Here is a 24,683-nt window from a genome sequence, read left to right on the forward strand (position 1 = left end):
GGTTAGATTTTCCTCTCATTTTGCCTCTTTTTAGAAATCTGTTTTGATTGTTTTTCATCAAAATAGATAGGCATTGAGGAATGAACTTTTTCCTGATGTCTGTTCACATGACTTTGGCCTCACCAAAGGTGAGAATCAAAGGAAAAAGATCATATTTTCAAATTCTCAATTACAATCTCAATTCAGAATAAATTCACAGTCCTAATTTTGCAGAAAGGAAAAATGGCTATAATGTACCATCAGTGCATAAAATCGTAAGATGGAAATTGTAATTGTTTAAAATTGAGTCTACAGTAATTGAGACTACACTTTAGAGTGTTTCGGACTATAAAGTCCCTTTTAAACTAGATGTCTTCCTTGTACAACATAGTCCACAATTTTGCTGATGAAAAACTTTATTGTCCGAAACATGCAAAGTTTAATCTAAATTACCCTTTACACATACTAAACAATTGTTATTGCCATCTTAGTGTGTAAAATCCTCATTTTATGTTATCCTTTTATCTCCCAGCCTGACAATTATTTCAATGCAAATTGTTCCTTCTGGAACTACTCGGAGAGGACTATGATGGGATACTGGTCAACTCAAGGCTGCAAACTGGTTGACACAAATAAAACTCATACAACGTGTGCTTGCAGTCACCTAACCAACTTTGCAATTCTTATGGCTCATCGGGAAATTGTGGTAGGTAATGACTTTTCTAGCCATCAGCAGGGAACAAACTTTTAAAGATTTAGCTTTAAATTTTTAGCAAGATCCAAAACTGCTGAAGTTTCTTAAGTATTTATAGCTTCTACCCACTCTTTCCAAAGCAATTTGCTTTCTGTAGCACTTTTCTTCCTCACCCATAAAGTTACATGCAAAATAACAGGAAAGAAAAACAAAGAAGGACAAGAGTTTACTTCAAGTCATATTTTAAAGTTACTGACCAGCCTTACAGCCATTTTACAGACTTCCCCTCAGTACAGCTGGAGAGTATCTTTAGGGGCAGCTGTGCAGGCTGTTCCCTGGAAGCAAAAGTGCCAGCTCTCCTTAGAGCAGGAGAGTCAAGGAGCTTCCGTACTGGTTGTTCAAATGCCTCTTCATACTCTGAAATTTTGTTGGTTAGTTCAAGCACTTACTGGATGTCAGGGGGCCCGGAGCATGCAATATTTGCAAGGAAATGAGACTTCTCATAAGGCCATTGTATTCAGAAAGGTTGCTGAAAAGATAACTGAGAAGACAAAAGTGTTTCTGTCGCAACTGAAGCAAGGAACCCTCTTTAGCTAAACATGAGATTAGAGCTGGAATACATGCATAACATATTCTGCATTTTGTCCTAAGTGGTGTGCAAATCGTTGCTTGCTTCTCCACTGTGGAGTTGCAGGTCTGTAGGAAAGGACATGTACTCTTATAGGAGGTCCCAGGGAAAGCTCTCCTCTTTGTTTGTATCAGAGCCTAGTGGCACTTTGAAAATGTTATGTTTCTCTACTTGTTCTTGTCTGACAGTTCACAGTGAGCTGTAGGAAAAGTAAAAATGCTATCTGATCTGGCTAAAATAGTCACATTTTTCTCTCAGACCTGCTCTTCTTCTACTTACCCTAATCTTGCTCTTCTGGGAAGCTGACCTGAGACTGAGAAATTACTGACTACATTTTGCCCATCTCATGTAATGAACAAGTAACTTTTCTGGATGCTACCTGTGAAAATAGGTTTTTGTTTATACTCATAAAGAGTCATATTAATTTTCCCCATTCTTGGTTATTTCTAGTACAAAGATGGAGTGCACGAATTGCTCCTCACTGTCATCACCTGGGTGGGAATTGTCATCTCTCTTGTTTGCCTGGCCATCTGCATCTTCACATTCTGTTTTTTCCGTGGCCTGCAAAGTGATCGTAACACTATTCACAAGAACCTTTGTATCAACCTATTCATTGCTGAGTTCATTTTCCTAATAGGCATCGATAAGACAGAGTACAAGGTAAGTTTTCTCTGTGTGTACTGATGTTGTTCTCTGAAATGACTGTTTGAAATAGATTTGAATTAAAACATGACAACACTGCCAAGCTTTCAGCATTCTGACACAGCAAGGCTGAAATAAAAGCTCAGTGTGAAAATAAGATAGACATGTTCATAAATAGTATTTACATCCATCAAAAATATCACTGTGGCCTTAATTTCTCACTTACTGCAATGTTTTTCATTTTCAGTTGAGAAACATTGGCTATTAACGAAGCAGGTGGTTAAACTTTTGAAAGAGGAGATGAAATTAAATGTTGACGTACTAGGAACATATATATGTTTTCTCTATATATTCATATATCTCAACAGCTATTGACTACTTTTTTGTGTAGATATATCTATTAGTACAGAGCCTTATCTATATATTTACACATTTTTGACACTGCACATCCATGCAGGTTTTTTGGCAGTATTGGTGACATTAATTCTGAAACGATTCATTGGGTTGAAATCTAATAATTCAGTATAGTTTCATCCAGAACTCAGCCAAAGGGGAGAGAATTCAGATTGATTTCTGTTACGACAGTAGAAACTTCCAAATTACAGCAGATAAAAATGGCTTGATGGCTGCTTCATAATTTTAAATAAGCAGTATTACATTATGCATATAGAACCAACAGTTCATGTCTCAGATTATCTAAACTGTAAGTCCTAAAACCTTATTAGTTTCAAAATTAAAGAGTTGCTTATGAAATTGAAAAGTCCACTCTATAATTGAAGACTAGAGTGTGAGGGCGCGATTTCCTTATCTTCATTCACACTGTTTAGCTGATTTACTTTCTGTAGCTACTGAGCACACGTTAGTATTTTCAAATGTTCAGTGTATGTTTTCAGGTAGGGAAAATGCTGCTGAATTTGTGAAAGATCTCTGATAGAAGTATACGCTGTTCTTTGACACACTGTTTAATTGGAGATGTAATGATGTGTAGGTTTTGTGGTTTATATTTCCATCTTTCTTTTTCTTTGCAGATTGCATGTCCAATATTTGCAGGTCTCTTACACTTTTTCTTCCTGGCAGCCTTTGCCTGGATGTGTCTAGAAGGAGTGCAGCTTTATCTAATGTTAGTAGAAGTATTTGAAAGTGAATATTCTAGGAAGAAGTACTATTATGTTGCTGGCTACCTCTTCCCTGCTACAGTAGTTGGTGTCTCAGCAGCTATTGACTATAAGAGCTACGGAACAGAGAAAGCGTAAGTAATTGCAAGTGACCTGAGTGTTTTTCAAGTGAATAATTTTTTAAAGCCTGTTAGCTGTCAGAGGGTCCCTGACAGACTAAAATACCATCTGAAAGCTTTATTGGTAAGAGAATGGCAATGCTGTGCACAAATTACAATCAAGTCTTTTGTAATTCTCTAGGTTCAGAGGATTTGTACCCTAGAGAGACCAATTCTAAATTATGGTCTTTCTTTTAACACAAAAGATTGACCTGAAACAAATTGAAAAAGTAAATAACTTTTTGACCTCCAATGTATATTAAGTAAAAATTCTCAACTTAAAGTATCTGACAGGCCTAACCACCCAGTTTTAAGCTAATGCTTCATTAAATCTCTTTGTTCAACTGCCCCTCTAGCTAACTCTCATCCTGAATTATGACAGTACAATATTCCAACCCATATGTTTCACTTTGATAATATTTTATCAGGCGAGTAGAGCAGGATTAAAGTTAGCCACTGCCTTTTATTTACAAAAATACAGATGTATGTAGAAAGTGACAGAAGGTAGACAGAAAACATTTCTGAGGATTTGAGTTGCTGGAGGCATGATTTTGCCTTCCAATAGTGTTTACTTTGTCCTTTGATTAAATTAGTTACAGTATGGGAAGATACTGTTGACTGCAAGAAAGCTGCTTGATTTTGCTACTGATGAAAGACAAATAAGAGCAATTCAGCAGGGAACTGGGCTGTATGAAAAACAAATCGCTAAGTGAAGTCGGCCCTAATAGGTTTACACGTCATTTAGTTTGGTATCATATGTATTCTTTCTCTACTGTTCAACTCCCAGTTGGGGCATTTTATTTATACCATATTGTTTTTCAGCAAAACAGGGCATCTGAACGTTTTCTGTCTCATATTCCTCAGGAGTAAGCATTTTGCAGATGATATAAAGTTAAAAGCAGACTTTGAAGATTACATGGAAAACCTGTGAAAAATATTTACTGATGTTAGATTCATTAGTCCATGATAGCATCTGTGACCAAACCTTTTGACTGAAAGGAGAAAGAGCTCGTTTTGGTTTTGCTTCTTCTTCTATGTTAGTTATTCCTGATGATGTATTTTCAAGTTCAATAGTGTTATTAAACAGGACTCACCAGAAGAGTTTCAGGTTAGGAAGAATCGTCCATGCACTAAGTGGTACTGTGCAATATTTTTCATTGTTTACTGGCAAAATGTTAGCTTAAGAAGTACTTTGCACTTTCCATTTATTGGATTGAGGTGCTAATGCAATTGTTCGCTTTTTCTTCTCTTTTTTTCCATGATAGTTGCTGGCTCCATGTAGATAACTATTTTATCTGGAGTTTCATTGGACCTGTTACCTTTATTATTCTGGTAAGAACTTTGTTTTTTCCTTTCCTTTTAGGTTGCCTCACAGTAAAGTTAAAAAGATTGAATAACATCAGTCAATATCATCCTTATTCACAAGACATTTCATGAAAATGCTTATAAACAATTCGAAATGTGACCAATGGTTATATAAATGTTTAGAAATCTTTAAAGAGTGCTGACCAAATGATTAATTGTCAAAGCTGCGGTGGCACTTCAACATAGCCATTTTTTCCTAATGGCTTGAACTCTGAAGGTCGTATTGACATGTGTAGCCATATGAAAAATCAATGAAGTACTAAACACAGAGGTTTTTTTTAAAGGAACCATTATTATTGCTTTCAATTGAGTCACTATTGTACATGTTCCAGAATTTAACTGCTAATTATCCAACATAATTAGCTCAAAAGGGTGTTCTAATGCATTGGATAATTAAATAAATCTTATATTTCATTACACTTACACAGTATTTGTGTGTGTATTTGCATATGCATATGCATATTTTTCCATGACTAGTTTTGTGTGTATTTATGCTACATGTAATGTCAGACATACAAGTTCATCTATTTTAGTATAAATGATAGAATATTATGTAACCAGTAGAAAGCATATACATGTTCTTGCAGTCATTTGAGTAAAGTCGTATGCATGCACACCCACCTGTACACCCACAGCTGTGTGCCCCATTGTCCATTTACGGTTGAATGTTATGTTCATACATCAATTATCCATTCTCTGAGCACTTTCAGGTAAAAAGCACATAGTCATCTGTCAACCTAGGAAAAAAAACATCTCCCTGTTATTTCAGACTAATAATACCAACACTGCACAACATAGGAATTTGGAAGGAAAGTGAATGCAAGATGTGCATTTTGGCTCACCTTGTTTTTTTCTGCTAGTTCAGTATCTTTAAAGCCTGGCTATACTTGGGAAATATTCTAGAAGGCTGGTGCTGGGGACATAGCCTATGTACATAGAGAGCTTTTCTCATAGCCACTGGTAGTTTGGAAGGATGAATTAATTTGTTTTTATACTTTTGCAAGTCTAAATAGTTACTTGTTCCGCTGCCTTTGTACAGTAGTAGAGTTGTGAAATGTTAACAGAGTTCAGTTCCCTTGAATTTCCAAATTCAGGAATTGTATTTTGTCATTATTATTTTTTCAGCCTGAAGCACATGCATCAGGCATAACTTGGAATTTTCTGACTTCTATAGGTGTATACGCCAGACATACTATTTCAACACCTTTTGTAGCTTATAGTTTACAATACTTCTCCATGTGAAAATAAACCGATACTTTGATTGTGGAACTTTCTATAAAAAATGTACCCGGCTAATTTTTTGTAGGTACTTTGTTCCTCCCTGGTATCTTCAATATTGAAATAAACTTATGTATATTTAGGCTGGTTTTACTCTCTGTTTATAGCAAAAACTATTTCAATCCTTGAGCAGCCACTTAAGAAAAGATAGTTTTGCAGTGTAGAAGTTGTTTGAGTTCATTGGCATATTTTCAAAGAAACAGGCATAGATGCCAAAACTCATGTGTGTATGAGTTGAATTAGAAAAATTATAGTGTTTGTAAGATTAAGTATAGATCATAATAATTGTACAGAGTTTATTCTAAATACATTTAAATTAAATCAAGTCTCAGGATGATAGGGATTCTTTTCTATTAAACCTACAATTAAAATTGAAAGATATACTTACTATTTTCAATATGATAGACAATATTTTTCAAAACAAAGTTGATTCTTGCAGTTGTTGTAATCATTACGAGAAAATTGTTCTAAGTTTCATGCCACAATAGTTCAGTTACCTCAAGCCTGATTGTATGGTGATAATTTTGCTTTTCGTGTCTAGCTTTTTATTTTATTGTTACTGGGAGTATTTTGCTAAGTCACCTCTATTTCTCTGGCTTGCTTTACAATAACATTTCACATGGGAAGCTTTGGGCATTGCTGACGGCTTTTTCACTTCCTCATAACCAGGTCAGAGTGAGAATAGAGGTGAAGGACATTTAATCATATTGACCATGTACAGACATAGTTCACTATTATTTACTGGCCATGACATTATTATCCTCCAGCAAATCATTTAGGCTGAGACGCAAAAGGCCTTTGGGAGCAGTATTCCCAACTTCAAAAATATGAAACAGCAGGTAGCAATCACAGCACAGTTCCTGGGAGTAATTCTTCTCTAGCAATTGCTTTGCCCTCTAATCGTCCCAACTGAGAAAGCAAGAGAGACTTGAGGAAGAAGTGTGAGAAGTGTAATAGCTGAAAAATAATATGTCATGTGCAGTGTAACCAAAGAGCTGTATTTGTAGTGTAGCTTACTTAGTGTCAGTAGCATGTGAGAATTTCACCTTGGTAAGCTTTTTAACATGTTAATCAAATCACTTTTATGATTCTCAGTTTAATAGTACTGTCAATGCACATAAACTCTTTTTTGACAATATTGCTTACTTTAATTTACAGGTTTTTCTCTGAGTTTATAAGCATTTGCACTTCTATCTGTATACAGGTTTGCAAAAAACAAGGATGGGATGTATAGGGGGGAAGTATGAAGTTCCTTAGTACGTCTTCTGAGGAACTTTCAACTTCACTGTTTCCATAGCCTGTCATGCCTTTGGGCACCAGGGTTATTATATCTATGAGAAAAGAGCATGTAAGTAATGAGTGGTGGGAAACCATTAGTATGCCTGAAATGGTTTAATGAAAGCTTGGATCATGATACGTCAGGAGCTGTTCTTATCATTTGGACAGCTCCATCTGCATCTTTAATAATTAATTCAGTTCAGTAAGAGTTCAGCATGCACACTCATTTAGAAGCCTTCTTCAGAGAGCACCTCTCTTGCTGCCAGTCCCAGAGAGAAATAGGCTTCTGCATGGCTAAGAGCAAAGATCTGGAGATACAAGAGCAGTTTTAGAGCTGCATTTGCCAGGTAACAAAAGCTCCAGGGAGTTCAAAAAGGGTCAGAACATGTGCGGTTCAGCTAGGTTACTTCAGAGTGGTGTTTCTGTTCTTCTGTCTTATCATATCCATGTCAGCACTGCAGGCTGTGTGGAATGAATTTTAAGCTGCTAAGCTCAGGCAGACGTGATTCAATTGAGCAGGTTGATGGCTTTAAAACAAACAGTGCACTCCTGTAATCTGTGGTCAGAAAAGCCTGAGTTTTTTGACTTCTGTGTAGATCCATATTCATTCATATCTGTCCTGGTTTCAGCTGGGATAGAGTTAATTTTCTTCTTAGCAGCTGGTATAGTGCTGTGTTTTGGATTTAGGATGAGAATAACATTGATAACACACTGATGTTTTAGTTGTTGCTAAGTAGTGTTTACACTAGTCAAGGACTTTTCAGCTTCCCATGCTCGGCCTGGTGCACAAGAAGCTGGGAGGGGGCACAGCCAGGGCGGCTGACTCAGACTGGCCAAAGGGCTATGCCATACCATATAGCGTCATGCTCAGTATATAAACTGGGGGGAGTTGGCTGGGGGGCAGCGATCGCTGCTCAGGGACGAGCTGGGCATTGGTCGGCAGGTGGTGAGCAATTGTATAGTGTATCACTTGCTTTGTATATTATTATTGTATTATATTATTATTATTATTACTACTACTACTACTACTACTACTACTATTCTATTTTATTTTACTTCAATTATTAAGCTGTTCTTATCTCAACCCACGGGTTTTCTCACTTTCACCCTTCCAATTCTCTCCCCCATCCCACCGGGGGCGGGGGAGTGAGCGAGCGGCTGTATGGTGCTTAGTTGCTGGCTGGGGTTAAACCACAACAATATCCAAGGAATGGGTGATGTTGGTTTGACTTTAATTCAGCCAAAACCACTGGAGTTTGCTTCTCGCAGATGGAGCCAATATATTAGGCTACCGAAGGCTGTTTAAGCAAAAATTCCTAGAATGTCCTGTTTCATTAACATAAGAAAGAGAATTTCTTTTTTCACTCAGGTTGAGGCATTACTTCACCAAAGTCAGTGGATGTATACACACAGATGCACACATAATCTAGCTCCGCCTATGAAAATGGACTGTATTTGCAAGCTTATATATATAAATCATACACTTATATCTTTCTATAGTAGACACTTGGTAAATGGTATTTATCTATTGCTCACAGGGGGAAATTTATCATAATTATTGCAAAATCTAGCTGTATTTGGCTACTAAGTCATTGTACCTGCAACTAATTCCACTCTGTTAGTCTTCTGTGCAGGTTATTACATCCACTTTTCTAAAAAGTTAATTTGACTTGAAGACACTCCCTGTCTCAAAATTGCATAGGTTTCAGGTGCCAGAAAGACAAAACTCCTACTTAGACCATTTTCCATGTCCAGTACCTTCTGATTTCCAAACCAGTAATTGTCCTCTGTGTGGTGGCTATGAAAGAAGCATGAGATTCCAGGGTGCTGCATTTTATTATATTTTATGTAATTTATATGTATTTATATATAAAAAATTGTATTTTAAAGTAGTTGCTTTTTATTTTTTGATATGTAACTAATTGTCTTTCTTTTGCTCTGTTCTGTCCATTTACACTTGTCATAGTAAGAGATAAGTAGGAACTGGTATTTTAAAAGGTGCTCTAATTGTTTTTTTTCACCTTTACATACATTTCTAAAATCAGAGTGTAGATTAAGCTAGTTCTCTATGTAATCCAGTATCCTGTCTCTCATAGTGGATAATATATTTTAGAAATTACAGCCGAAACCTAGTGTAAACATTAATGGAATACCATCAATCCAAGTTTTTGCTTATTCTTATCAGCTAATGTTTTAAGAGATCTCACATTATAGCTCCACCTACTGTAACTGTGTGTTTTGTCGCTCTCAGTATCACAGCAAAATCTTCAAATCCGAACCTGATGCCTGACCAGACTTTTAAATTCTTGGTTTTAGCCTTCAAAAGAGTGTTGGTCTGATTTTCAGGAGTGCAGCATAAAAGAGATTTTACTGACTATCAAGAGTATAATTTCACGACCGTTTCAGATGTATACACTGTGGCTGTGTGTGTGTTTACACAATGTATTTGTATTTTTTAATTATCATTGAAGGAGAGCGGTACTGTTCAGGTGCAGATTTTGGTTCATCTGGGGTGGATGCAGCCCAGTTGTCAGGACGAGGCCCAGCTAGTCACTAGCCCTTTACGTTATATGAAGTGATGAGAAAGTCGTCATTGTCAGAGGCCCATTTTTCCCTTACAAGTTTGCTTTCAAAAGCCCATCTTGCCATTCATGTGGGCCTTTAGGTGACCCCAGAGTACTGCATGTTTGTGGTGGAACATTCTTAAAAAAGAAAGGTGTCCTACTCAGACCATCTGTCTAGCTTGGAAAACATCTACAGGTTCGTTTGCTTAGATCAAGTAACAGTTCAGTCCTCACACAGTCATGAAACAATTCAGGCTGGAAGGGACTTCAGGAGATCTGTGGTCCAACCTCCTGCTCAAAACAGGCTCAGTTCTGAGCTTAGACCAGGTTGCTCAGGGCTGAAAAAGCTTTCCTTATACAAAGTTGGTACAAATTAATGGAAAAGCACAAAGTGTGTTTCCTTCTCCCCCCATGTATTTCTCACCAAGAAAAGTAATTCAGTCATTCCTTCTGAAAGCAATTATTCTCCAACAAGTTCCCTTCCCTCACTGCTTAGTGTCATGTGTAATAAAATGGCAGGATGCCCAAAACAATCAATTTCTAGATGAAGAGTAGTAAGGGAGCCAAAAGCGAATCTATAGAAAGGTTTGGTTTACAGTATTTGTAAGTGGGCAAAATAGGCTTTTGGTAATGATACAATGTGTAACAGAGATGCCAGCATGTTTGAACAAGTGGCAAACCATGGTCTTTTGACTGCTGAAACTGAAAACTATGCAATATTTCACAGTGATGGAGAAACAAGTATCATATGCTCTGTTGTCATAGTTACTTTGTCTTCAAAGTACAATATTTTGCTTCTTTTGCTTTTTTGCTTGGAAGGACTTTTCCCAGCTACTGTGATACAGCATTATTATTTCTGTGGGCTGCTTTTGGGGTTCTGTACCTAAATTAGAAGTGTCTATTAAGAAGCTGCTATGTACAGTTATTCCCTAGTCCAGCAAGGACATATATGCAGACAGAGCTGAGTGTCTACATAAAATCTGCTTAATACGCTGGAGCTTTGCTCAGGCTCTGGGGTAGGGCCATGTCTGCTTGTATGTCACCGAAGGAACCTCAGTATGTAAATACAAGCTTTTGTTTCTCATCTGTCAAACCAGCACTTCAGTCATACAAAGAATCAGAGGATAAAAACCTCTCGTTTCATAAGGCAGTCATTTATGGGCTAAGCCATGTCTATGAGTTTTTGATCCAAGAACGATGTTGCTAGTACAATGCAGGATACTCCAGGGTAGCTACTTAGGCAAGGATTAGCTTCCAGCTGTGCTGTAAATACTATTCTGAACTGGATTGTGCACTCCCGGTTGCATAGGTTGCAGCCAAAGTTGATTTACATGTTAGGATTGGCATGAGACATGTCTCTTAGCTCTTAATCTGTTTGTTTTCACAAAAAGTGAATCGAAGTTACATTTTTTTAAGCAGGCTGGAGTTCATGTTATGTCAGCTACCAAAGCATGCAAGAAACTTTCAAATACAGAAAAAGAAAGTCTGCCTGCAAAGGCATGGAACTGAGGGTCAGGTCATGTGCAGAGCCCCCGTCCTCTGTCTGGTGGAAAGACCAGGGAGAGAAGCAACTTGTTTACTCACCCAAGGAAGTTACACAGTACAGCGGAAACCTAGAAAAGAGGAACAAAATGATCACAATGTGTCATGGTTTAACCCCAGCCAGCACCACACAGCCACTCACTCACTCCCCTCCAATGGGATAGGGGAGAGAATCAGAAGAGTAAAAGTGAGAAAACTCGTGGGTTTAGATAAAGACAGTTTAATAAGTAAAGCAAAAGCTGTGCACGCAAGCAAAGCAAAACAAGGAATTCATTCATTAGTTCCCATTGGCAGGCAGGTGTTCAGCCATCTCCAGGAAAGCAGGGCTCCATCACACGTAATGGTTACTTGGGAAGACAAACACCATCACCCCGAATGTCTCCCCTTCCTTCTTCTTCCCCCAGCTTTATATGCTGAGCATGACACCATGTGGTCTGGAATAGCCCTTTGGTCAGTTGGGGTCAGCTGTCCCAGCTGTGTCCCCTCACAACTTCTTGTGCACCCCCAGCCTGCTGGGGTGGGTTGAGAAGCAGAAAAGGCCTTGACTCTGTGTAAGCACTGCTCAGCAACAGCGAAAACATCCCTGTATTATCAACACTGTTATCAGCACAAATCCAAGACATAGCCCCATACAAGCTACTATGAAAAAAATTAACTCTATCTCAATCAAAATCAGCACAATGATATAATGAAGTGTTTCTGTACTGATTAGTCATTACCTAAGCATCTTGGCTTGCATCAGAAATAGTGTGGCCAGCAGGACTAGGGAAGTGGTAGTCCCCTGGTACTCAGCACTGGTGAGGCCGCACCTTGAATACCGTGTTCAGTTTTGGGCCCCTCACTACAAGAAGGACATTGAGATGCTGGAGTGTGTCCATAGAAGGGCAACAAAGCTGGTGAAGGGTCTAGAGAACAAGTCATACAAGGAGTGGCTGAGGGAGCTGGGGTTGTTTAGTCTGGAGGAGAGGAGGCTGAGGGGAGACCTTATCGCTCTCTACAACTACCTGAAAGGAGGTTGTAGCGAGGTGGGGGTCAGTCTCTTCTCCCAAGTAACAGGTGATAGGACAAGAGGAAATGGCCTCAAGTTGAGCCAGGGCACGTTTAGGTTGGATATTAGGAAAAAATTCTTCACCGAGAGGGTGGTCAAGCATTGGAACAGGCTGCCCAGGGAAGTGGTTGAGTCTCCATCCCTGGAGGTATTTAAAAGACATGCAGATGTAGTGCTTAGGGACATGGTTTAGTGGTCGACTTGGGGGTGCTAGGTTAATGCTTGGACTTGATCTTAAAGGTCTTTTCCAACCTAAGCGATACTATGATTCTGTGATTCTATAAAATAAAGATATGTAGCAGGGTCATGAGATATTGACACTTCTGTTGCATTTTGCAGCAATGGAAATCAGGCTTAACTTACACCATGTACATACCCCCACTTAAAGGTCGAGCATTTTTTGTCAGTTCTTGGAATATAGACAGAAATAAATTATAAAAGCTTATTTTTGTTACTTGTATCACATATGCTTTTTGTATTAATCTCAAGATACAATTGTAAATATGTTTTACTTTGAATCAGGACTGATGAGGTCAAAAGCTGCCAAACACTGTTCTGGTGTTGAGAACTGCATTATAGTCCATCCTGATTTTGAGACAGCAGCAGCAGTGATAACTTGATTGGCCTTAGCAGTAGGAATTATTTCTATAATACATGTCTTTATTAACAGGCTCTGATGAGAGCCTTCAAAATACATCTCTTTTCTAGATTGTTAAGACCTGCTCTTTATTAGGATTTGAGTGGCATTTCTGACTATTGTGGCACAGCTGTAGGAACACATCTGGTATGAACTGATATCCCCAATGTTACAAAAAATGTGATGATTTTGATGCTGTCTCAAACCAAAGGCTCCCCAGAATGAGAGACTGGGCTTGATCATTGTCCATCAATAATCAGTTGCAGATATATACAGAAGACTGTAAGAATGGGGTTATAACCTATCTAATATATGTATTATAAGGTGGTGTGGTTTAACCCCAGCGAGCAACTAAGCACCACACAGCCACTCGCTGACTCCCCCCTCGGTGGGATGGAGGAGAGAATCGAAAGAGTAAAAGTGAGAAAACCCGTGGGTTGAGATAAAGACAGTTTTAATAGGTAAAGCAAAAGCCGCGTGCGCAAGCAAAGCGAAGCAAGGAATTCATTCACTAGTTCCCATCGGCAGGCAGGTGTTCAGCCATCCCCAGGAAAGCAGGGCTCCATCACGCGTAACGGCTACTTGGGAAGGCAAACGCCATCACTCTGAATGTCCCCCCCTTTCTTCTTCTTCCCTCAGCTTATATACTGAGCATGACGCCATACGGTATGGAATAGCCCTGTGGCCAGTCTGGGTCAGCCACCCTGGCTGTGCCCCCTCCCAGCTTCTTGTGCACTTGACAGAGCATGGGAAGCTGAAAAGTCCTTGACTCCTATAAACACTACTCAGCAACAACCAAAACATCAGTATGTTATCAACATTATTCTCATCCTAAATCCAAAACACAGCACTATACCAGCTGCTAAGAAGAAAATTAACTCTGTCCCAGCTGAAATCAGGACATAAGGATGTCCAAGCATATTCTCCCATCTTATTTTAGCTATCGGTTCAGCCATTTCTTGTGGACCATTATACTAGTAGATAAGGATGCATGTCTTCTCCCCGAAAGGACATAGCTCTTACTGTTTGCAAACATAGGATTTTATTTGGATTGTCTACATTATATAGGACAGCACGTACTAATTACTCAAATTAACTGTATACAGCTTTTCAACCCATATTCTACAGGCATCCTTGTATTTGGCTTACCTATGCTTTTCACATGCTTTGAAATCGATAGGAGAAAGGCACCTAGTATCTCTTGATACCTGTGATTCTGCTTCACAATAGAAAAAGTATAAAAAATTACCTTCAGTATCTTCCCCAGTGTTATCTATGTGAATGACACAACAAGAATAAGACAGCATAGTCCTTCCCTTCAAGCGGCATGCAGTCTCGCTTCGACAGAATCCAGACTACAAAGGGAAAGAGGGCAGTAGGAGGGTGCACCACCAGCACATGTCTATGGCACTGTTAAGTTTGATGCATTTGCTACATCTTTGTGTTTCTTTTTCTCTTTCTTTTTCTTTTTCTTCAGTTACATTTAAGCTGTTTTGAAGACCCCAGTGGGATTTGTGAGAACAAAAGGGAATAAAAAAAAAGGGAGAAGCCAGCAAAGGCAAAAAACATTCCAGAAGCAGGATGGGGTGATAAAAAGACAACTAGTGTAGTACAGTAAAGGGGTAACCATAGACCTCGGAGGAAGTCAGTGAGACGGGGAACAGGGCCAGAGGTGACAGGTGAAGGTGAACAGGGGCCGAGCACAACATGCTGGAAGACAGCGCTAGACTGACAATGACAAGTGTTGGACATGAGCTAAACATGGAGGTTCATGATGATGAGGTGAAATTGGAAAATTAAGTGAAACAAGGACTTCAAACATTTTTTTCCCCTCATCTGTATTTGCAATCACCTTTTACAGACTGTCTGATACAGTTACCCAGTTTCACTACATATTTGAAAATAAACTACAGGGGTTTTGTTTAGTCTGTAACATCACCATTATTCAACCTATTACTTGAAGTAGTTTAATTTCATTCTTATCTGTTTTGACAGCTGAATCTTATCTTCCTGGTGATCACATTGTGCAAAATGGTGAAGCACTCAAACACTTTGAAACCAGACTCTAGCAGGTTGGAAAACATTAAGTAAGTGCTTTGTGTTCAAGTATGAGAACTATGATTATTTTCTGATCGCTGAACTGATTGAAAGCTACTCTCCATTAGGAGCACATGCCATTGTCTCCCAGCAACTGCAGATGTCAATTAGAAGCAAACAGAGCCAATCCTGCTTTCGTCACATTGTTGCTGTAATGTCACAAACGCCGGTCAAAATTAGATAATTTCAGCCTGGAACTAGTGCCAAGAAACTGTTTCACGGAAATGCCACAGCACTGTAGTAATTTCATTTGTATTTAAAATGCAGTTCAAAAATGATGTTCCTGTTTGCATGGCTGATATGATTATATTAAGTTTGTTTTGTTAAATGACTTTTTGATTTAGGGATTCTGAGCAGTTTCTACTCGTAATCCTGTTCTCCCAAGAGAATTGACTCTATTATTATTGTTAACTTGAAGATTATCTGCTGTTTCATGCTAATTTAACAAACGTTTACTTTATCATGGTGCTGTACTGCAGTATCCCTTTTGCAGAGTAATATAAGTGTTACATAATTAACAAGGCTTTGGCAGCTCTTGCTTCTTGAGATAGTCTTTTACTGTATTCTGTATAGCTCTACGTTGTACCGAAGGTTTTTATTATCAACACTGAAGGGATGGTGCAAGTTTCTAACACTGAGGGTTGGATGTGAAAGGGTCTTACAGATTTGCTTTGAATGTTGAAAATGGCAAAGGGAGATTTTCAGTAAGGCTAACATTGTGAACTAGATGTTCTAGATAGGTCAGTATCAGCTTCATTGCATGTTGCATGATGAGAGAGAGAGCTAATCTTTAGCATCTCTCTCTTTTCTTCCTTTTCCTCTTTCTGTCTTCTCATCCACACCAGTAATTACCGTGTTTGTGATGGCTACTATAATACGGACTTACCTGGGTAAGATAGAACCCTACATTAACAAATTTCTAGCATGATTTTTAACTTTACAAACTCGGTCAATATTGTGGATTTCCCTTAATTTTAATTAACTAGTTTTGAGATACCTGATTTGCTAAAGAATTTTTAACTATTATATGCCTTTATAATTTTAAATTGCTTGCCTCTGCATTTTGAATTTCCTAATTTTGACTAATTTTTATAGACAATTAAAAATGTTCTTACAATTTCTGTTTCAATTCTGTCTAATAATTTTGTTTCTCTTTTCTGCTTATAATGCTTTCTAGCTATGAAGATAATAAGCCATTTATCAAGTAAGATCATTAGTTAGATGTGGAATTCACTGACTAAATTCCCTTTCCCTTTCATTCTGTGCCGTTCTCTACAATTCCTTTTCCTTAACCTATTCATGATGGAATCTTTTTTAGACTATTCTGTAGAGCAATATCCATATTTTTGTCACATTTCAGCAGGGTTTCTTCATGCGGAAGTTAGATCATCTAGCTTCAGTTTAGCTGAGTTTATCGGAGCATTAAAGATTTGGGCTCTAGGCTTTTAATCTGCTGTTTAACCTTTGTGCATTTGTGCTACATTATTTGGTGTCATATGGCAGCACCACTGTTTAAAATCTATGGTGTGATTAGTGGCTCAGCCAGACTTATCAATCTCTTTTGTAAAAGCAGATAAAGCAATGGAGTAGCTGGAGCTTGTGCTATACTTCTGCATTTCAAAATAGTTTTGACATCCTATGCAGTTCTTGAGAAAGGAAAAGGTCATATCTACTCTTGCTGTTTTCACTGGAGACTAAGAGTACCAAATGGAATTGTTCTTTCTTTAATAGATAAAAGGTTAAACCCAAGGAATTTTTACATTTGAATATGAACCTAGTAAAAGTCAACTGCAGGAACTGAAATGTTAATATTGGATTTGGCGACATGGATTCTCATAAGTAATGTTGCTAAAATTAATTTTCTTTTACAGATCCTGGGTCCTGGGTGCATTTGCTCTCCTGTGTCTCCTTGGCCTAACATGGTCATTTGGCCTGCTGTTTATCAATGAGGGGACTGTTGTGATGACGTATCTCTTCACAGTATTTAATGCTTTCCAAGGAATGTTTATTTTCATCTTTCATTGTGCCCTTCAAAAGAAAGTAAGTTACTGAAAACACAGATGTGTGTTCCCTACCTCCTTAAAAATACCACCTATATTTCTTAAAAAAATAGAGAAAAAAGTAGCAATGTCAAGAATTGGAGTATTTTGAAGTAGTTTGAGGAGGGGACTAGGATTCAAAAGCAATTCTTGCTGTGTGTGCTTGTGGGAGTCACATAACTGCTCTGTGGCCTGGGTGAGTTTAAAATGGATGCAGCATTTCCAGCCTGGGCTTGAAAAGTTTTGAGGCTTTGGGAAGAAAATTACTATAGAAAATGTACCGTTTAACATTGGTAATGTGGCACGTATTACTCTGGACTTATAGCCAAAAGTCCTTTATGTGCACATGAAACAAATCCTGCCCCCACCGCAGCACTGCAAACAAAGGATCATTTACAATATCAGCCCATCTCAGCCTGGAAACTCTTTCTGTTTCTCAGATCAAGGCAGAGGACCTCTCCTGAGATCCCATTAAGCTGCCACATAAAGCTACGGGTGATAGGCAGGGATTGCATTATGAGTGCTCGTTCATTGCAAAATTAAGTGAGATCTAAAAATTAATTTTATTATGAACTTCGACACACCTTAGAAAAAAGTACTCGTTAACACTAGACAACTGCTAACGGGGAGAGTTTTCCAAAGATGCCAGCATGACTACTTCTTTTCAAGTGTTTGCCTCCCCCAGCAATCCAACAGCTTCATGCTCTTAACTGGAAAAACTGGAATTCCCTGCCAAGAGCCTTCCCTCATGAGTGGGATGTGCTAAATTAGTTCTGCTCCCCTTTGCCTGATGGGAGCAGAGGGGTCCAGAAGGAGCAGATCTGCTGGGGAGAGGGAAAGCTTGCATGGAAGAGAGGAGCAAAGAGGAGAGAAGGAGGTGAAGGGCGCAGCAGGGTGGGATTCTCTTTGGGTTCCCTGCACCCCTCCTTTTTCCCAGCCTGAGGGTGGACTGCTTCCAAGGATGCCTTAAAGGTGCTTTAGTGAAGGACAAAAGAAAAAAGCTCATAGCCTGTGTTAGAAGGCGTAGCAAATTAAAGTAATGAGAGTTGGGAGGAAGGGTAAACTTCAAAAAATCCCACTCAAAAAAAGTTAACATAAAATGCAATACAGCCTGCATTTCGAAATACCCAGTTTGCAATATTTAGATTCTAAATATTTTTACCAGTTTTAGGCTGGAGACCTAGCAATTATTAACTCCCATTATAATTAGCTCACAAGAGACATAATTAGCTGATATTTATAAAATGGTTTGAGACCGTTAGATAAAGCGTTGCTGTGTAAGTACAAAAATTACATTCTTGCATGTTCTCGACTGTACCAGCTCTAACAGTATCAGCGTCTCTAAATTTGGTGTAGACAATGGCATTCAGCCATGTTTTAGGAAACGATCTGGTGGACAGAAGGAATTTTATCCAGATGAACACCGCACTCCTCTCATTTGGAGAGAACAAAAGCACACTTAGAGAGGAGATTGAGCCTAAGAAAAGAAGAGGGGGAAGAAAATGCAAACATTCTCAAAATGCAAATAATTTCTAGATTAGGATTTCATATAGTGTTCCCCTCTCTACCACTTGTATTGGACTTGAAAATCAAAAACAGATTCCTTTTTTATTTCTTTTTACAGCTGTGCATTGTTTTTATATTAAGTGGAGTCGGCAAATGCAATATTAAAATACCAGTCAAGTGTGAAAAAGCATAACCTAGAGCAATAGGATTTATACCTGAAAGAATGTTAAAGCTGCCATTTAAGATTTTTAAGTTTCAATGCCTTTGACTGGATATCATCCTATCCTCTGTCTGCATAGCTAATGTAGTCTTTTTATTCTGTTATTACTAGTTGGTCACTAAATTGAACAGAGAAATAGAATTGTGAAAGTGAAAACTATTATGTTTCCAATTCTGACAGAATGATAGTGCTGTTGCTTCCATCAGTTTCCAACAAGCTATAATTTAGAAGTAATGACAGTGGAATGCGCAGTACTGACAGATAATGTACATTCACTGCAATATAGGCATTAGGCAAAACCAGCCCTGGCGGGTGGTATTTGGGTAAAAAGACAGTTTTGATTGCTATTGTCTCTACTATGTAGTGGTTTGGAGCATTTAATATCCATTAGTGTTCAGGAATGTATTTTCTTAGGTGTTACACTATCTAGTGATGATATATATAGAGATTTATGTTTTTCAGATTGCAGAGTTAAAGATTATAATTCTATGTCCGTGCATTTTTGTTTTCATTTTTTTTGTGTGTGTCTTTTGTGCTGATATAGATAGGAGTTCACTTAAAATATGTACCATACACTTTTATAAAAAGATGAGTAATTGTCCCTAGCTTGAAGTTAAGGCAGTAACTATTGAAATTTTCTTCAACCTTGTGGTTTATAGAAACATCACAGTATGTATTCCATGAGTAAAATTCTTGTAATATCGAAAACAGCACATGGCATATGTAAATCCACATTATTAACAGTTTGCATTTTCCCCTCTCCCTTTTTTACGTACCCATAACTTTCTTTCTGTCCTTTATATTCATAGGTCAAGCAGAATTTCCAGATTAGCTGAAATCCCACTTTTCCCAGAAACTTAGGAGTCTCATTGATGTAGGAGTGACACTTAGATTCCCAAGTATCTGGTGGAAGATTTACGAATTTAGACTCACGCATCTTTAAAAATTTTATCCACTGTGTCCTTTCACTGATCCTGTCATGTTGCTGAGATGTGTATGCACTCTTCTGTTATCCGAAAGTAGTAGCCAGTGTAGCAGTCACCGAATATGAGAGAATTAACTCTGTAAATTAATCCCAATTACTTTCATGACAAATGTTAGCACACATAAATTACAAAACTAAAGTTTCCAGTGAGTCACTGGAAACAGAAGATGAACAAATGCAGACCAAATAGTGGAATCATTAATGAGTTTTGTTGCTCTGTCAGACAAAAATCTCATGTGCATAGGTGTATTCAGATTTCTAGTTTCAGCAAAGCCAATAATGAGGATTTGGGGTTTTGGTCCTAAAAGTGAAAGATGCTTCATTTGCCAGCCTTTACGGTTCAAAATGTGACTCTGAAACAGCAACAATGCCTCCGCCAGCATAGCTGGCGCTCTGCCTGGAGCAGGGCAGGAGCATTTGTGGGCTTTGTACAATCCCAAAGCAGGTGTGACCTATATCAACTAGCAGCTGTTTGAGTTACAGAGTAACTTTATACAAAAATGCATTTATAGTCATTGCAGGTTTTGCACACTTCCTTGGAAGGGATAACTTAATGGGGAGTACCACGCAGTGTGAAGGCTAGTTACCTCAGCCCTTCTTGCGTGCTAAGATGGGAAGATAGGCTTTCTATGGTTTCTGCACCAAAAGCTCATATAAAAAGGACTATTTTCAGCCAGCATTCAATTCACATAAACTTAACTCTATTAATCTACAATATGAAGGCAAAATAAAAATAATCCCATAAATAACTCAGTAATGATTATTCAGGCATATCTAAATGAAGTGCGTGTATACTTTGGAAATAATTTGTTCAAAAATCCTGGATAGTTGATAATGCTGCTGCTAAGTAGGGAAAAATACCTGATTTTGCTAATGGCCAACAATTCAATAGACAAGAATTGTCTATTTGCTTGAAAAGTGCGTGAGTATTTTCAATGCAAGGTTAATGTCTTTTTGGCAGCAGAGGTATTCGACAGTATTTTTTGTGCTAAATAATTTTTTTCCCCCATAGGTACGTAAGGAATATGGCAAATGCTTCCGGCATTCTTACTGCTGTGGTGGACTACCAACTGAGAGTCCCCACAGTTCAGTGAAGGCATCAACAACAAGAACTAGTGCTCGCTATTCCTCTGGCACTCAGGTAACAAAGATTTTGACAGCATCTTTTAATTAACCTTATTTATAAAAAGCCTACTGAGATGTGTTCCAATCAGAAGTACTAATTGTCTTTTCAGTATTATCATTTAGATGGCAAATACATACTTTGCGTAGTAGAATTGATTCTTTTTAAACATTTCCTTTTACTTTGGTCTAATGTAAACACCTTATTTTTCTTGTAATTAGGGGCTGGTTTATAGGAAGGCTTATACCAACCATGTTTCATGTAAATGAAATTTAATAAATTAGAGTTTTAATAACAAAAGAAGGAGTTTCGCTCCATGTTAGAAGAATGGCTTACTTTAGGCCAAAATAAACACAAATATTCTACATAATAGCACATAAGTAGAAAAAAATCTTTTTGTAACTTACTATGCTTCTGTTTCACTGCTTTATGTTAACAGAGTCGTATAAGGAGGATGTGGAATGACACTGTGAGAAAACAATCTGAATCGTCTTTTATCTCAGGTGACATCAACAGCACTTCAACACTTAATCAAGGTCAGTCACTGGGAACATTTCAGTTTTAGAAGCCTTAAATTTTATACAGATTTTATATGATTTAACACAGAAGAATTGAAAAGAATGTTTTGAAAAAAAATTCTGGAACAAATGTTCTCTAAAAGTAGAGTTTTAAAGTCATCCACCAGCACATTTTAAAACCATGTTCCCTCAACTGGCCCCCTGCTATAGAAGTTGAATTCCTCCATTTGTGGGAATGTATTTAAATAAGTTTCATCAATAATTTAACTTAGAAGCAAGATCATAATTTTAAATCTTTCCTAACCTTTATAGGTTAAATCTGAAACAGAAATATGAGTGCAGTAACATTTTAATGCATATTTGACTATGATTTTTAGGTGCAGAAATTTTCCCAGTGAAATCTAATTGATATCATTTCTATGCAAAAGATGTCTGTAAAGCATTTATCTTTTCTATTTCAAAGAACATCGTATCTGTCACGTGGAATAGAATCCAGATTTTCAGGCACAGAGAAGCCAAAACTCCAAATTTCTCAGCTCAAATAGACTTTGAAATCTGTAAGCTCATTCTCATGTCCAGCTAGAAGACAAGGGTATTAACCGAGACAGAATGTCCCTTCCTTTCTCCCCTTCCCTCTGTGTTTTTTTAAGGCAGTTTGAGCTAGCAATGGAGGGAAGACTGCTCTGTGCAAGCCAAGTTCAAAGCCTGTTCTTCCACCCACATCCCTAGGAGAAGAACACGTAGCCCTGATCTCATTGCAACCAGTTCCTGCTCAACTCAGAAAGTTTCAAACAGAAAATTCATCACTGTCAGGGCTGCTGTAAAGCCCTCATCAACCACAACTAGCAAATTTTCCTCCCTTGTTTTTTTTCAAGATTTCGTAGTAGGGACATGTACTTAACTCACATTTATTTTGGAAATAAAAAGTGTGGTATTTTGCAAAAGAAAAGATTTCAGAAAGCATGATTCTATTTTTGCTATTTGGCATATAGAAAGTGGATAAGACCTATGTCTCTCACTGCTCCCCTGATCTGAATCTTGTATTTTTCTCTGGCAAAATCAAAATTAAATAACTTCTCCTAAGTAAAAAAAAAATGTATATTTTTCATGCCCAAGAAAGAAGTACATTCCCTTCTAGTGTCTTATTAAAAGCCCATAAATACGCTATAGATAAAAGTCTGGGATTTCACCCTCACTTGATGTGTCTGACTCCTGAGGTTTGCTCTAACCATGCTGCACCCTCAGTTAATTCAGAGTTGAACAGAGGTCTTGGAAGCCTCTCCCTGTTTCGGAGCTCCAGTTTCAAGTCACTGGAGATGTTCTGCCATGATTAGAAAAATTAATATCCTCTTTATTCAATTACAATATTGTCACTGTCTCAGTGATACATACATATAAGGGTAGTTTAGTAATTAATGGCAAGTGTTATTTTTCCTTTAAAATAAAAATCAAGCTTTTAAAGGTGGCAAAAAATTTTGGATTAAAAAAAATTCTCTTAACTATAAATTACAGGTAGTAATTCTAATGAAGATTAAACATAGTACATAAAAAAACCCCAAGCAAAATATATTTCAGTTAGTATATCTAGTAATAAGTACATTACAACTGAAAAAACTATGATGAAACCTTTTTAGGTGTTCACTGATACAAACTTGCAAATAAGATTAGCATAATCAGGCAATAATTCTCTGAATCTTAGAATTTTCTTCTCATTTCTGCTACCAAGTATCTGTGGTAGTACAAAAGCATTAATATTTGGAATATATGCTATCTTTTCCTTGCCAAATAAAAATATCCATACCATAAAAGTATAGCTGGCTCTTTAGTTGTCCTTGGGTCGTAATACTCTGATCCTGATATACTGCTGTGCAGTGCAATAGAAAAGCAAGCGGAACTTTATCTTAATGAAATGTTTAAAATAAGTTTTAAATCACAGCATTTTGTGTTGGTTTTTTTTTTTTTTGTCGTTATTCCAAACCATTTTTCTTCTAGTAGCTAGAAATCAGAGATTAATTGACTTTTTAATAACTTCTCAAAATACACTGATTTTTTTTCTAATTATTCCAAAAGTTGTTTAAATGGTGTTGCATTAACATGTAAAATGGGTTTTAAAAAATCTGTTTATGTAGTATTTTGCTTCGTCTTACATTGTTTGTAAACTGATTGTTTAAAGAAAATCTGTTATTCGAGGAATTCTTTTTTAAAATGTGGCAGATAAATTTGCAGCATGAATATCCCGGGAGAAAATGTGACTGCTCTGATTTCTTAGAGCAAATATTTTGCTTTCCCCTCAGCATGCATACTTTTGCATATACTAAGATATGCTTCTTGCAGTTTGTCATCCACTGTCTGTTTGAAAACAGCAATTCCCTTCCACTATCCGTGTGTTTTTAATAAAGTGAATAACAGCTCTGATCCTGTCATAAGAGATTTTTCAATACCTTTCAATTTGAGAAATTCAGTTCTCTCAATTCTGGACAGAAGTGTTCCATACGATCATTTTTAAAGTTATAATAGCTTTATGTAGTACCTTGATCTCTACACATTTAATTGCTATTCTTGTTGTATACATTAGTAAATGTCACTCTCACCAGATGTTTACTTTGGGGATTTGGACAGCACCTGTGAATTACTGGAATCTAACTGTATTTTCCTACTCCCATTTCAAATACATAGCTCAAATACATTGAGAAATTTTCAGCTGAATTACATTTGACAAGTCCTACATGATTCATGATGAATAAAAAATATTCTTTATTGAAACTGTCAGCCTAAAATTAAAGAACTGACATTTTTTTCTGTTTCTTTTGCTTTAGGAATGACTGGCAATTACCTACTAACAAACCCTCTTCTTCGACCACACGGCACTAACAACCCCTATAACACATTGCTCGCTGAAACAGTTGTATGTAATGCCCCTTCAGCTCCTGTGTTTAACTCACCAGGTGTGCTTATACTTCCTGAATAAAACCGCTTTTCTTGGCTCGCTCCAAATCCCTTCTTTTCCCTAGACAGAAACTAAAGTTGCAATACCCTAGCCATACATTCTGAATTTCTGTCAGTTCGAGAAATACAGTATTGCCAATGTCAGCTTGTAAAACTGCACTATATTATAGTAATGCCTTTGCCATAACAGTATTTACCAATAATTATCCATGTTTTTAACACAGGTGGCATAAATCTTAATATACTATTACAGGACTGACAACACATGGTCCGAGAGCCCATCTTCAAGATATATATCACTTAGAGGTATCATGTCTATGC

The 24,683-nt window shown here is 37.6% G+C and overlaps 1 protein-coding gene across 1 annotated transcript in view; it reads left to right on the forward strand.

Moving 5' to 3' along the window:
* The window catches only part of ADGRL2 (adhesion G protein-coupled receptor L2), a 181,310-nt gene that overhangs the window by 151,644 nt on the left and 4,983 nt on the right, over positions 1-24,683 (forward strand). Inside the window, exons 14-24 of the mRNA XM_082311488.1 lie at positions 512-685; positions 1,752-1,961; positions 2,972-3,192; positions 4,482-4,548; positions 14,924-15,015; positions 15,871-15,915; positions 16,203-16,229; positions 16,897-17,065; positions 20,788-20,916; positions 21,338-21,434; positions 24,233-24,361. Of these exons, the coding sequence (XP_082167614.1) occupies positions 512-685; positions 1,752-1,961; positions 2,972-3,192; positions 4,482-4,548; positions 14,924-15,015; positions 15,871-15,915; positions 16,203-16,229; positions 16,897-17,065; positions 20,788-20,916; positions 21,338-21,434; positions 24,233-24,361 (1,360 nt within the window). The remainder of the gene's footprint in view (positions 1-511; positions 686-1,751; positions 1,962-2,971; positions 3,193-4,481; positions 4,549-14,923; positions 15,016-15,870; positions 15,916-16,202; positions 16,230-16,896; positions 17,066-20,787; positions 20,917-21,337; positions 21,435-24,232; positions 24,362-24,683) is intronic.

The sequence above is a fragment of the Platalea leucorodia genome (genome assembly GCF_965183815.1).
Source record: "Platalea leucorodia genome assembly, chromosome: 5".
In the NCBI taxonomy this organism is placed as follows: domain Eukaryota; kingdom Metazoa; phylum Chordata; class Aves; order Pelecaniformes; family Threskiornithidae; genus Platalea; species Platalea leucorodia.